At 44.1% G+C, this 14482-nt stretch overlaps 1 protein-coding gene across 1 annotated transcript; it reads right to left on the minus strand.

Annotated features, from left to right (window-relative positions):
* Nucleotides 1-367: 367 nt before the first annotated feature.
* On the minus strand, nucleotides 368-13555 carry slc22a17 (solute carrier family 22 member 17). Its single transcript, XM_026363127.1, has 10 exons — nucleotides 13093-13555; nucleotides 10758-11291; nucleotides 7390-7493; nucleotides 5467-5621; nucleotides 5164-5329; nucleotides 4468-4592; nucleotides 4109-4214; nucleotides 3692-3915; nucleotides 2995-3106; nucleotides 368-2458 (listed from the first exon to the last, which is right to left on the minus strand). Exons 2-10 carry the CDS (start codon nucleotides 11229-11231, stop codon nucleotides 2182-2184), a joined length of 1743 nt encoding a protein of 580 aa, XP_026218912.1. The 5' UTR covers nucleotides 11232-11291; nucleotides 13093-13555; the 3' UTR covers nucleotides 368-2181.
* Nucleotides 13556-14482: the final 927 nt, after the last annotated feature.

Here is a 14482-nt window from a genome sequence, read left to right on the forward strand (position 1 = left end):
GGTGTCAGCATCCTTTTTGCTCCTTACACATTACCCAGTCCATATCAGTATAAATATCCAGCAGGATGTATTTTCCCCCATTGAGATCTGATGTGTTTTCAAAGTATTCCTTTAATTTTTTTGGGAGGTGTATATAGAAGAGAATGTATAATGAAGATGTTCAATGAAAACACTGAGAACTGAGTTTGTATATGAAAAGTCCTAGAACATGTGGGAACATTTTCCTGTTTCCAGCCTCAAGAAGAGTTTCACCTCCAGACCAGCTGGCAGATCATATTTTCTTGATACTTTCAAACACTTCATTTCACTTCAACATTTCATAATTCATACTGTAACAAGTCTTAAAAAGTAGAAAAATGTCCACATCTCGTTTATTCAAAGTGTTTTATTTGACATGAGAGATTAACTGCATCATACTTATCACTGAACAGGTCGTCAGTGTTGTCAGACATAATATCACTCAAGCCGAGTTAATAATAGTGATAATAATCATTGTGTAAATTCTAGGACTTGTTAAGTGCAACATACAGGGAACGTAAAAACTACCAAAGGCTGACAAAGAAGAAGTCGTCAGCAAAGGTTTAGTGTCCTTCATATTTCCTTTAAAAACCCTGAAAATCAGAGAAAAAGAATGACCTCAGCTCACCGTCACACATAAAACTTCTGAAGACTTGCTTTGGTACTTGACGCATCATGTCCGCCAAACACACTCAACATCCAGAACAACTGTCCTTGAAGTGTGGATGACGACCAGTCGGGAGTTCCATTGTCTTGGAGCTCTGGGGCCCTCTTCAGCTCCCTATTTAGGCAGCATAGTCATCGGGCCCTTTTTCCCCCATCACTATTTTCAGCTAAAACAGAGGCTCTCAACCCTACTCTTCTTGTTTCCCTATCCCTGTGTTTTCCAGCTTCTGACTGACTGAACACACCTGATTCAGGTAACTAGCTGGCAGGGACAGCTGAACTCAAGCAGGCCAGTGATCTTTAAGGACCAATGTTCGGAACCTCAGAAAAAAATCTAATGCTCTAATCACCTCAAAGGTTTCAAGGCCTGACAAAAATGCGTGGACTAGGTTTACACAAATCACCATTTCATCTTGTTTGTTCATACATGTCTGTTCTCTGCTCATCTACAGAGGTACTGAAGAACTAGTAGTTTCTGAGGAAACCAAGAAAAAAACAAGCCCTTCAAGTTGTTCCGAACATGCACATAGGAATGTTTTGGCTGTTTGATCATAGAGAATAGAAAGTTGACTCCATGCCGCGTCATCTCAACCCAATGTAACTCTACATAGCTTAATACTTCAAAATGGCAGGCATCTGGGTAATTTACTGATTATGCACACTAACACCATAAATAAGACATAAATAAAGCTGGCTCCAGGCCAGATTCATACAGTTTGAACATTAACACCTGTCTAAGTCTTTTTGTTTTGTTTTTGTCTCTGATTCCAATATTGATTATAGATTACTGAGTTTTTCTGTATAAACCACGATTTAGAGCATCTCATGAATTCTGTTTCTTGATTCCAGTCACAGGGTTTGCTATAACAAAACTCAGATTTGCCAGGAAGTTAAAGAAACTAGGTCTAGGTTATTTACAGCAGCATACGGCACCCACAAGCCCATTGGTCTGAGAACTGTGCCCCATCCCTGCCAGAGTGCCAGATGCAAAAGTGTCACTTCACTTATATGTCACACCAAAGTACAGAAAAATCTATTTTCGTGTAGTGTTCGTACACTTTTGAGCACTTCATCATGTTGTACACAGCAGAGGCAACAAAACAAAACAATAAAAAATTTCTATGCGAGTTTAGACAAACGCTAAGAATACTTCAAGATGAGTGTCGGTGTGTCAGTGGTGAGCAGCTAACATCTTTAGGACAGCCTGGGGGTCTGCGTGCAGCAGTGTATGCTGGTGTGTGACGTGTGGGGAACGTCTGTCAGGATGAGATGGTACAAAAGATAGAGCAGCGTGTGTTTGAATAGAATGATAAAGAAAAATGGCAGTCTGTGCTTGGAATGACTAGAGCATGATATGTTAGGAAGCTTAGACACTTGTCTGTCTACAATCTGCTGAGCAGCCCTTTTCTTCAAGCCTTCTCCTCATGACCATGATAGATGAGAATGTTCTGACTGTGCACTGTTTTAGCACTGTCTGTCCCTCACTTTGTAGGTCTTTTAGGTCTCTGGGTTAGGGGTGGCAAGCAGCGGTACGTTGTCCCTCCTCCTCCTGCCCAGTGGGGGGCGTCTGTACTGCTCCCCGTCGGCCAGCGTCTGGGGCAGCGGCTTCCTCTTGCTCTCGGGCAGCAGCAGGATGGACAGCACAGCCAGCAGGGCCAGAGACGAATAGACCACGTGGTGCAGGAAGTAGCCGTAGTGGTTCCTCAGGTCCATGAGCGGTGAGCTGAGGCGGCCCACACAACCCAGGGCGAGTACAGCACCCACACCAGTGCCCCTATGCAGACACAGAATCAGATTCTTTTTAGCGCTGAGTTTGCTCAGCTTTACATATCGTACAAGTGTAAAAATGCTAATAGGTGAGGTGCTTTCTTGCTGTTTCCTCAGTTTCCCTGGATTTCTCTCACCGGGAGGCTTAATCTTGTTGTACGATGTTGCAGTGGCAATAAAATCATAACAATCTTATCTTGTTATGCCGTCACTTCCAAAAGACAGAAGAAGCCATTAAGAGTCAAGAGTGATTAAGAGTGAACGCAGTTGGTTGATATGATGTTGATGTTTTGAAATCTTCTCTTTATTTCTAATTGATGGAAATGTCTTTTCTTGTTATTTATCATTTTCATCTGATTCGTTTCGACAGCGCTTGCAGTTTGAGCAGGCTGACAGAACACCATAGTTTAAGAGATGTTTACCAAACTATATGAGAAATTATTTACTTTAACTTTTTTAAGTTTCTGACTGCACAGACTGTGCTTGTGTATGTGTGTGTGTGTGTGTGTGTGTGAGTGTATGTGTGTGTGTGTGCTGTCCTACCTGATGATGGTGGGCATAATCTCTGCAGTGAAGAGGATGCACAGGGAGGCGGTGGCCTGTGAGGAGAACAGACCCAGCACTGAGAAAACTGTGATGGCTGTCTCACTGAGATCTGGAGGGGAAGAATGGGACCTGCTTCAGTGATAATGGATTACCTTAACGAAGTGCAGCATGTCTGATTTTCAGTTTATGATAAGAAATTATGATGGCCCGTTTTATGTATTCTTCCCTAGACTTCCTTCAACAGCAACAGTCACAGAGTAAAACCCCAGTGCCTCTGCCCCTTAGCTTGTGATGCTTTGTCTTTGCTTCTACTGCAGTGTCCTACATTAACTCTGTGTCATTCTCATGTTCAGCCACATGAGGGAGACTGAGACTCAGACAAACACCTTGGAAAAACAACTCTAGATGATATTTTCTTCTAAATAGAGCTGAGTGTTTAGATTTTTATCTGTTTCATAATGCATGAAGCTCAACATGACACACCCAGTGAATATCCACCTAATATGAGCCCAGGTCTGAGGTCAAATTTGACTTTCATTCCAGTGAGACTTAAGGACCAAGGAATTTAATCCTAACATAAGGTTCACGCACTGGTTTTCTAACAACAGGGGAGTGTTTCTGGAGGGGCACTGTGAGCACATTTTAATAGAGTTCTTTATTTAACTCTAGGACAGAACCACTAAAACCTGCTTACACTCCATGAGTCCCAGGAGGATCAAAGAGGCCAGCCCCGTCATCGTCATGGAGAGAAGCAGGATGCCACGGCGACCGCACCTGTCTACAGTCGCCCAGAGCAACAGCCAGGCACCGCCCCCTGCACACACAGACAGCAGGTACGTCCAGTAGAAACTGGGGGCGGTGCCTCTGACGTCACCTCGAAAAGAGCTGTAACAGTGACTGATGCCGTGAGAGATGAATCTGAGGGAGAGCAGAGGGACACAGAGGAAAAGGGCATCTGTTTCCAAGCAGACAACAGGGTTTCAAGTACAACAGAAGGAGGAAAACATGAGACAAGGTAACTGTTGAAACAACAGCACAGCCTAAAAAAACAAAGATCTGCCTATAAACTGCTAAAGACGCTGAATTAATGTCAAAGTATGGGATGACTTACGAGGTGAAGCCCAGCACACACATGTTCTTCCAGATGTTCCTGCTGTGGAAGAGCTCGGGGAAGGACAGACGGGGACGTGAGGAGGGGGCCGGCTCCGAATCCAGCTCTGCAACAAACAAAGTTCAATGATGACTCAGTTCACAGTCAGTTGAGCATGAGCAACATGAGCTAAGATCAGTTCATACACCTCACATCGCCTTATTTTAGATCTTCTTCTACACTGTTGTCAAATTAAAGGTGAGTTTGTGGGAAAGAACACAGGAACCCCAAACTCAGCATCTGCTGAGTCAATCAATCACTGGGTGCCATTCTTTACATTTCTTTAGAACTCTGACAATATACGCTCATCACATACACACCTGTGAAGCTCTCGTCGTCCCTCACATCTCTGCTGGAGTTTCTTCTCTCACTGAAGGAGTTCATGTCTGCAGATCGCTCTGACAGGAGGAGCCAGCGAGGGGACTCTGGAAATACCCCAGGGATGCTGCAGGAGAGCAGAGGCAACAATGTCCAACTTACTCTTTACCGACATTAACACAGCACCAGCACTATTTTGATGTATTATAATTTTGTTCCTGTGACCCAGATTTGGTGCTTTGGAAAATGATCAGCGTGGGTCATGCAGTAGCAGAATTCTTTACTTCCTAATCCAGCTTTTATCCCATTCATAGTAAAACCTGCAATTGATTGCCAGTAATCCTTCCTAAATCTCTCTTAATTTGATTTTGACACTGAAATGAAAGCTTATCTTGTAACAGAGTTTTTAGAGAGACTGAGGATCTTAAACAAAGTGGCCCTGATGTGTTCTGACGAGCTAAAAGGCTCTGAGTGACGAGGGGATTGAAATCAATATGATGCAACAAAGGCTGGCATCAACTTCATCATCATCATGTTATCAGGTTCCTGTCCCTACCCTGAACATGTTCAGGTACACAAACAAAAAAAATCTAAATGAAAATATGTCGATTTCTGTTGGGAAGAAGTAGAAACTGAAATAAAAACCAGTAACACCAGAAGCTTAGAAACAATGCAAACAAATGCAGAAACACACATACCCATAACTGAGAAACAGCGTTAATGGTGCAGCCCCGGCTCCCAGCAGACCCCTCCACGACTGGCAGCCCAGGGCGACAGCCAGCAGCACAAGCTCTCCAGCTACAGTCATAAGCCCAGAGAGCATGGTGGCCACCAGGCGCAGAGACGGCTCGCACAGCTCCAGACCTGACACACGAACACATCAATCCTCACAAATCCTGTTCGTTTTTTTGCAGTGCCTCCTGAAGCAACCTGGAACACACTCTAACCTTTCAGTAAAACATCTGCTTCAGTCTGTGTGTTTAGTTTTTTTCAATACTCACGGGTGATGTACAGAGTGAGGTAGACGCCTGTACTAGCAGCCGCCAGACAGAAACGCATGACGATGAAGATGGAGGGGTACGGAGAGACGCACACTAGCACCCCAAACACCACCGACAGGGTGAGGGAGGTCAGCAGAGTCTTAGACCTGCCCAGCCTGCACACACACAGCAGAGATGTGCGCATACACTGAAACAACTGCAACAATGTTCTGCAGAGACACTGCAGGGAACACGTTTAGATACATTTGGACATTTAACCCACAAAGACAAAATTAAGCTGTACAACACAACAGCACTGTTATAATGTAAGTGCTGACAGCGCAAGAACAAAGATGTTACTCCATATAATATTAACAACGAGGGAGGGATAAGAGAAGGAAATAGAACAACAGACTACTGTGAATACATAGAATACAGAGTTAAAATGCAGCATCATTTCACCAACCATAACGGCTGTTACCACATTCCTAGTTTGGTTTTCCGGGCACTTTTGTTTCCAAGCTGTAGATATGTGCTGTTCCCTCCTTCTTTGTACTGTCACAAGAAAAGGTGTGTGGTTTTCTGCATTAATTTGTAAAAGAATATTATCCAATCTTCATCTAAGTCAAGAATATTAACAAATATAATGTTTCTAAAATAATAACACAAAACAAATTCAGGTATTTAATGTCTTTACTGAGAACAACCACAGAAACCTGATAGTGCTTGTGGAAAAAGTATATATGACCACACTGACACTGCACAACAGTATTGGCAAAATTGTGGATTGATGAAACTCCGATTGAACTATTTGGAAAGAACTCACAGCACTACATCTGGCACAAAAAGGCTACTGCATATCATCATGAAAACATCATCCCAACTGTAAGGTATAGTTGAGGAAACAGCATGATTTGGGTCTGCTTTGCTGCATCAGGGCCTGGCCCTCAAAACATTTTTTAGGATAATGTGAGAATGTCTGTACGTCACCTGAAACTCTGTAGAATAGAACAATGACCCAAACACACAACAGAATGGCTTAAGAAAAACAAAATCAGCCTTTTGGAGTGAAGTCAGAGCCCAGATCTCAATGATATGGAACAACACACTGTGAGGTTTTTATGGTTGTTCTCAATAAAGACATGAAAGATACGATTTTTTTGTGTGTTATTCGTTAATAGTCTTGACTTAGATGAAGATCAGATCATTTTTATGACAAATTAATGCAGAAAACCTTGAAATTCCCACATAGTTTTTCTTGCCACTGTATGTTCCCAGCAGGCAGCAGCAAATCACAGCTCTATACCAAGACGCTGTGCTCAATTGGACGGCAAATTAATGAAGGCTGTTAGCTGATTAAACTGGCATCATCTCCCCACAAAGCCCCAAAACTGCACCTTCCCTTCTGTGATTATCTGACAGTCAAGCAGACTTAACATGTGCCTACTGTCCTGAGATTCAGCACAATGACATAAATGCTTTGTTGAGCATTATTTTCCATGTCATTAATTTCTGGTGTATAGGAGCCTTTGATTTAGTAAACTGCAGTATTTCTGCCACACTGTGATTTCTTACTGAGATACAAAGGCCAGTAAAATGCCATTTGGCCCACTTGATGCTAAATCTCTGTTTCTGTCAGCTGGTGGCCACAGGCTACTGATATTGTAAATCTACTGTGCAGCACTGTGCATTTCACTTGAACATTAACAGCTAAGCTACTTTGTTGTGTATGTGTGTATGTAGGTGTGTACATGTCTGTGAGTTCCATGAAATAATGTGAGGTAGTGAAACTGCAAAGTCAACTTAAGAAAGTGAAGAATGAAGAACAAACAAATGTGATTTTACAGCACAGACTTCTGCATACAGACAGATATGTTCTAGTACTGAAACATCTAAACGTGTGTGTGTGTGTGTGCGTGTGTGTGTGTGTGTGTGTTGTATTACCTGTCGGCAGCATAGCCCAGACCCAGACAGCCAGTCAGGATGCCCAGGATGAAACACACTTCCTCTACTGGGACCAGCCAGTACTGACCACACACCAGATCCCACTGCACAGCACAGACACAAAGAGGGAGGAGGGTATGTAAGTCATATTCTGCTCAGGTTAGTAGAACATGTTAGAAACCACTGTTTTTCAGGTAGACAGCAAGTGCACATCAGAAAGCAAGGACACATCAGGCAGATAGCAAGGACACATCAGCAAGGATACATCAGGTAAACAGCAAGGATACATCAGAAAGCAAGGACACATCAGGCAGATAGCAAGGACACATCAGCAAGGATACATCAGGTAAACAGCAAGGAGACATCAGGAAGCAAGGACACATCAGAGAGATAGCAAGGACACAACAGGTAGGCAGCAAGGACACATCAGGCAGATAGCAAGGACACATCAGCAAGGATACATCAGGAAGCAAGGATTCATCAGGCAGATAGCAAGGATACAAGGACACATCAGGTAGACAGCAAGGACACATCAGGGAGCAAGGACACATCAGGCAGATAGCAAGGATACATCAGGTAGACAGCAAGGACACATCAGGTAGACAGCAAGGACACATCAGGGAGCAAGGACACATCAGGCAGATAGCAAGGACACATCAGGACACACAGACACATCAGGTAGACAGCGGGGACACATCAGAAAGCAAGGACACATCAGGTAGACAGCAAGGACACATCAGGAAGCAAGGACACATCAGGTAGACAGCGGGGACAAATCAGGTGGACAATAAGGACACATCAGGAAGCAAGGACACATCCAGTAGGCAGCCATGACACATCAGGACACAAAGACACATGAGGTAGACAGCAAGGACATATCAGGTGGACAACTAGGAGAGGCTGGCAGACACACGTCACAGAAGCTTGTTAAAATGTTTCGTTGACACACTGGAATGATGTGTCATTTATGTTGTAACAACTTAAACCTGTGTCATAGAAGCTCAGCCTCAGCATCTACACAGCTACAACTAACGTGGACATTATTTCTCAATATTTCTGTTACATGTAATAGGAACGTGCTGAAAAGTGAGTATTATTACAACTCTTCACGGTGTGAGATGATGGACAAAACCCAGTGATTTGAACCTTTTGTCGATTGCTACAAAATAAAACACAGTAGATGCTTATAATAGATGAAGAATAACCACAGAATAAATAAACCCAGACTCTTTTCTTTTTGTGTGATATCCCTCCATATGTAACCATATAACTATAAGACATTTTTTATCGTCTCTTTTTGATGTAAAAATGTCCTTCATTGTTTACGTGTGTTTTATGGACAGATAAATGATGTGTACGGATGGATTAGGGTTAGATCCAATGACTTGCAGTACAAGCACAGAAAGATGTAAGCATGTGCTTTTATTCTGTGTGTGAGTGTGTGTGGTCATGATAGTCCACCGACAGTGGGTGTGTTAGTGGGTGAGTATTAGTAGTACTAGTAGCAGTAATAATATTAGTATTACACCAGAAGCAGTGCAGTCACATCTGTTGAATAAACAGATATCTGTCCTCAGATCTGAGTTTTAATCACATTAAGGCGTCCCACTGATTTGCACTAACAGCTGAGCTCTCAGGCTGCTGCTGATTTTACTGATGTAAAGAGAGAGCGCGAGCAGAGGGCCGCTCTTAAAAAGGCCTTGCATAATTGGAGGCCCTGTGCACAGAAACATAAAAGCCTGTCACGTAATATCAGCCATCCTACTGGTGCATACACAAGCTGGGTAAAGGGCAGCATAGCAAACTCTGTAGTGTTTATGTGGTGTGAAACTCTTGGACAAAATGCACACAAACGGGTTCAGAAACTGCCCAGACCTGTTTTGAGAATGCAGCTTAAACAACAATCGGGTTTGTGCCTCTGGGAAGGACTGAAAGCTGCAGCCATGTGAAAAGGAGCCCTGCCTCGCTGCCAGTGCAGGACTAACTCAACCCACAATTTGCTCATTGATATTTTGTTGGAATTTCTGCTCAGTTTCGTCAGTCAGGCCCAGAACCAGTGAGGTTTCAGATGAACACTAACAGATGACAACTAGAAAAGAGACAATGTCATATATGTTTTTTAAATGTATCTAATTATATCAGTTTAGATGATGATATACATCATTATACTGATAAAAAGTGAAGTGACAGTATTAATTCTGTGGCAGAGGTGAAGCTGAGCAGAAGCCACCATACTGCTGGCTCATCACTACAACAACAAACACTTTCTGAGCTCAACTGGACAGATATGTCAGTCTTCTTGTCTATCTTTCATTTCCAAAGTAGAGGAGCCTCTAAGCTCTTACCTACTTCTACACAGCTCCATCAGAAAACATGCTCCTGCTAAATGCTTCCCCCAGCAGAGTCAGTCTATGTTCAACTTGCTGCAGTGGTGTGGGAATATTACCAGAGCGAATGGCCCTAATACCGCAGGCTGAGGGCCTGGGTGTGGCTCACACACCAAAATGAAAACAGACTCAGAGGCCACAGAGCCACCACCCTGAGTGGAAAACTGCCTGGTTTCTAATACAGACCAATCTAGTGGTCTCACTGTGAAATCCAGCTCTGAAACGCAATATAGGTTTTCCCGTGAGCTTCGGGTAGTCTAAAAAGAGGCACAGTAGTGCTCCAACACTGTGTTTATCATGTGGCCAGTATGAACTGCAGGGCAAATCCAGGATCAACTTACAAATGTGAACCAGAATTCTGTCTTTTCACTAAACCCGAACAGATGAGTTTACTCTTGAATTTGTGTCATCTTCCAAGAACAATTTATTGTGTATTTTTATAAATTTAGATAAAGAATCTACCTGAAATTTGCTGATGCAGACTTTATTTTTCAAACCTGTCAATATCCCTGGTGGGATATATGATGCTATTTAAAGCAAAGATAATATCATGTTCACAAAATGTTCCAGCTTCTGTTTCAGTTACTGTTTCTGCCAAACAGTGACTTACAAGATGCAAATTGTGGCCTGGAGCTTCAATGAGGCAAATAATTCATCCTCCCCAGTCAGTGCTTTAAAACAGTTACTCTGGTACCATCCACCGAGTCATTTAAATGAATGCTGGACTTCTGTGTGTTTTATTCCATTAAGAACAAACTGTGACTGATCAATGCCAGAGCAAAGGCTTGGAAATATTTGGTTTCCACCTTTTTTTATAGCCTCTCTCTTTCTGGCTCAGAAATAAATGGTGACATCTAAACTTTCAGACATGTTTCAGATATTTCTGAAACCTCTCTCACAGAGCTCAGTTCACACATAAAGAAACGTTACACCTGATACAGTAAAAGAGACCAGCAGCAGGACCCTCAGCCTGAGCCGTACCTCAGTGACAATGTTATTCCTCAGCCCCTCTGTGACGTTGTAGTCCCAGCCGTCCTCGCAGTCCACCACGGCTGACTGGCTGATGTTAACATACTGTTTACACTGGGACAGACCCCCACTGTCACCGGGCCTCTTTCCCTTCTCCCAGGGCAAAGAGGCATTCAGTACCTCTGGTGATGGCAGGGGCCCTGGAAGGTGGCAGCGGTGAGGTGGGGAGAGGGTGATGAGAGGGTCGGAAGATAGGAGGAAGGCCAGGAAGAGGTTGGGCAGGATGGAGAGAGCAATCAGCACCCTTTGCTTCTTCCTGCCCAGAGCCAGGACCATCACTTCTCCCGTGGGAGGCAGTGAGGGCGGGGCAGGCAGAGAGGAGGAGGAGGGAGCTGGGGAGGAGGGCACCGATGAGGAGGGGAGAGACGGAGGGGGAGCGGGGCACGGGGATGGGGACACCAGCGGGGGAGAGTCTGGAGACGTCATCCTTTGCAAGTTAAAGGCTGTAGTGATGGTTGTTCCCCAAGTATAGAGGGAGGGAGCACTCTGGAAAAAAAGAGTTACACAAAATGAGCTCACAGCTTCAAACTGTTTATAGTACACGTAGTTAACTCAACTCAATGCCCAATTCTAACTTTTACTTAAATCTTTTTTGTGTTGATGGTTTACTTTCATGTCTGTAATGGAAGTGACATGTATTCAGCTCTGACCTGTGAACACTGTTGCTGACTTAAACTGACACAAAAGCACTAAAGAGTGAGCCCCATGTGAACAAGAATAACAACAGGAAGGTAAATTGTGCCAAAGGCGAACTGTGCAGGGTCCTTAAACATTGCTTGGTAACAGACAGGCACCAGCTTGACTCAAACTAAACCTTCTCGATAAATGTCCGACTGCTCCGTTCTCCATTCACCATCGTCCCTGTTGCTGCTCTCCTCTGTGCAAATGCTCACTGACGAAAGTCAACATGCACATGCGCACACAAGTGGGATGCTGCACATGAATTCCAATCTGAGCGTAGTTGTTGTCAGAGATTAGATGTGACTCAGATCCAGGACCACATGCGAACATGAGCAGGAATTTACTATTGCAGCAACACATCATCAGTAGGGTAAAGAGTGAGTGTCAAAAAACAAACTCTTCTGTGTCACTATTTCGTCCACTTCAGCACACAGTGTTAACACAGCCTTACTGGGCGTCCTGAAAGAACCTGTTACTTTTCTACCATCTGTCTGATGTGATCTTTATCTTTACTATAAGGAACAACAGTTTAAATGGTAAATGGTCTGCACTTATATAGCGCTTTTCTACCTAGCTGGTACTCAAAGCACTTTACACTGCTTCTCATTCACCCATTCACACGCACAAGCACACACACATTCACACACCGATGGCAGAGCTGCTATGCAGCTGACCTGACTCACCGGGGGCAACTAGGGGTTCAGTATCTTGCCCAAGGACACTTTGGCATGTGACGTGGCAGCTGGGAATCGAACCACCAATCCTGCGATTGGCAGTCAACTGCTCTACCTATAAATTAGAAAAATCTATTTCAAGTGTCTCTTTACATTCTTTTCTGACATCTTTTACCAAATTCTACCTTTAAAACTTGTAAACCCATGTTCACCACAGATGTGGCCACATGCTCTTTGTCCATTTTGTGTGTATGTTATACTATTTTAAACAGGGATCACATGAAGAAAGTAATGAATAAAAAACATCATTGAATCACTTGTCATTCAGTCATAAAATGAAATGACATTGTGTGGCTCCTTCTTCTAACTTTTGTTGCCTTGTCTTCAGTAAACTGAAGGTCTCTTGAGGTTTTGGACTGTTGTCATTTACTTCAATGACTTGCTAAACAAAGCTAATGCTAGCTGTAGAGCTCATGTCATCTCAGGACCTTGTTGGTTCGAAGGAGTCCAAGTTAGACCGTAACAGTACCGGGGAGCTGTCAGTGGCCTTAAAAGGTCCAAGTGGACAGAGAGGAATAGCAGCTAAAGTTTGACCTGCACTCCCCGACAGACGGGGGCCGGTGCTGGGTGTTTTCCCTCCTCCGCAGCCCTCTCTGTCCGCTCACATGGAGCTCGTCCAGCAGCGTCTGCTTTCCACTCACAGGAAGTCCGACAGAACAGGGTTACATAAGACTTTCACAGAGGGGGGCAAAGCCTAGACCTGGAGGAATGTAACGTGCACCAACACTGGCAGCCACTGGTGTAAAGTCACGGGACCCCTCAATAAAATGATAACAACTGGGAAGTCGTGTGAGCGCAGCCGGGGCCCGGTGTCCGGCCGCACTGACGGGACTCGCACCTGCCCCGTCTCCCGGCCGACTGCCGTGACTTACCCTTCAAATGTGGCTCGACGTGTAACAGGATCCTACTGTTGGTTTTCTCCTCCACCAAACATCCAGACATTCACCGAAACGTTATCTCCTCTGCGCCGCGACGCCAGGCTGCTTTGTCCGTTGTGAGAGCAGACATGTCCGTCCCGGGGAACATCCACCGGTTCTGCCTCAGACACGGAGGACGGCGAGCGGCTGTCAGGCGCTGACCCTCCGCCGCTCCGAGCCGGGGATGCTACACTCCTCCCCTGCTGTCGCTGCTCTATAACGTTAGCGCCGAGTCCAAGTTGGTGCTCACCGACATTACACAAATAATGAAATAACGCAGAACAGTGTCCGACATCATCTTAAAGGCGAACGCATCGTCGGTGTGGCGGCGGACAAAGAGCGGCTGAGAGGAGCCTGTTTAAAGGGTCGAGCAGCTCCGGAGCACTTCGACAAAACTCGGTTCAACTCGTTCACGCTGCGTCCCTATGGCCGAGTGCTGCCAAAGATCGTTTATTGTGAGTTGGTTAATCACTCAACGCCAAGTAATACAGCCTTATTGTTTATTACCCTCTCCACTGTTGCCTAAAGCTTGCTCAAATGGGATTGTTGGGTTTTCTATATCATTTTTGTATAATTATTCTCTGTAAGGTCTTAAACCTTGCACTGTAAAGTGCCTTGAGATAACTTCTGTTGTGGATTGAAATGATTTCAAACTGAACGGGTAGATAGGACACTGAACATCCAGATTCTATTTGATGTATTGTCATTACTATTGTATAGATTCATTTCATATATGCCTCTTACCTTGTGCTGTTTACACGCTACATATTAGCTGCTGTGCTTAAGAACAGTAATGAAACTATTTGCTAGAAAAAAAATAACTCTTTTGAGTCATATTCATGTAAAATTCCCTACTAATAGCAGAGTGGTATTTCAATGATAATACACATTTTTGTGATTGAAATGTTTTATCACGTTAGAACTAAATAGTTATCTGGAAGTTGAGTCATGGCAACTGGACTTCCTTTAGTTAGGTTTAAACATTTTGATATTCATCCAAGTAGCTTCTTCAGTCTGAAGATAGTTGGTCAGAGGCCACTAATTTATGCTCCAGGTTTGGTTCCACTCCACCCCTTGGCCTGAATAGTCTCGTTAGGTAAAACAAAGGATGGGGAGGATGTGAAGGATGTAATAGTCACACCTCTGCCAACCCCTCTTAACACCTAAAATGGGACATTAAGCGTGTACAACCTGGTGCAGGTGTGAATTGGGCCTGCTCTTTTTGGAGAAAAAAGTGAAACCCCGCCATGTAAGGAATGACCAGGTTTTTGCTCCAACTGTTGTTCTTTTTCTGCAACAGGTTGCTGCCTTGTTGAAGGTCCACTTGGGGGATCCACAGGTCTTG

Source organism: Anabas testudineus, chromosome 2, assembly GCF_900324465.2.
Source record: "Anabas testudineus chromosome 2, fAnaTes1.2, whole genome shotgun sequence".
Lineage (NCBI taxonomy): Eukaryota > Metazoa > Chordata > Actinopteri > Anabantiformes > Anabantidae > Anabas > Anabas testudineus.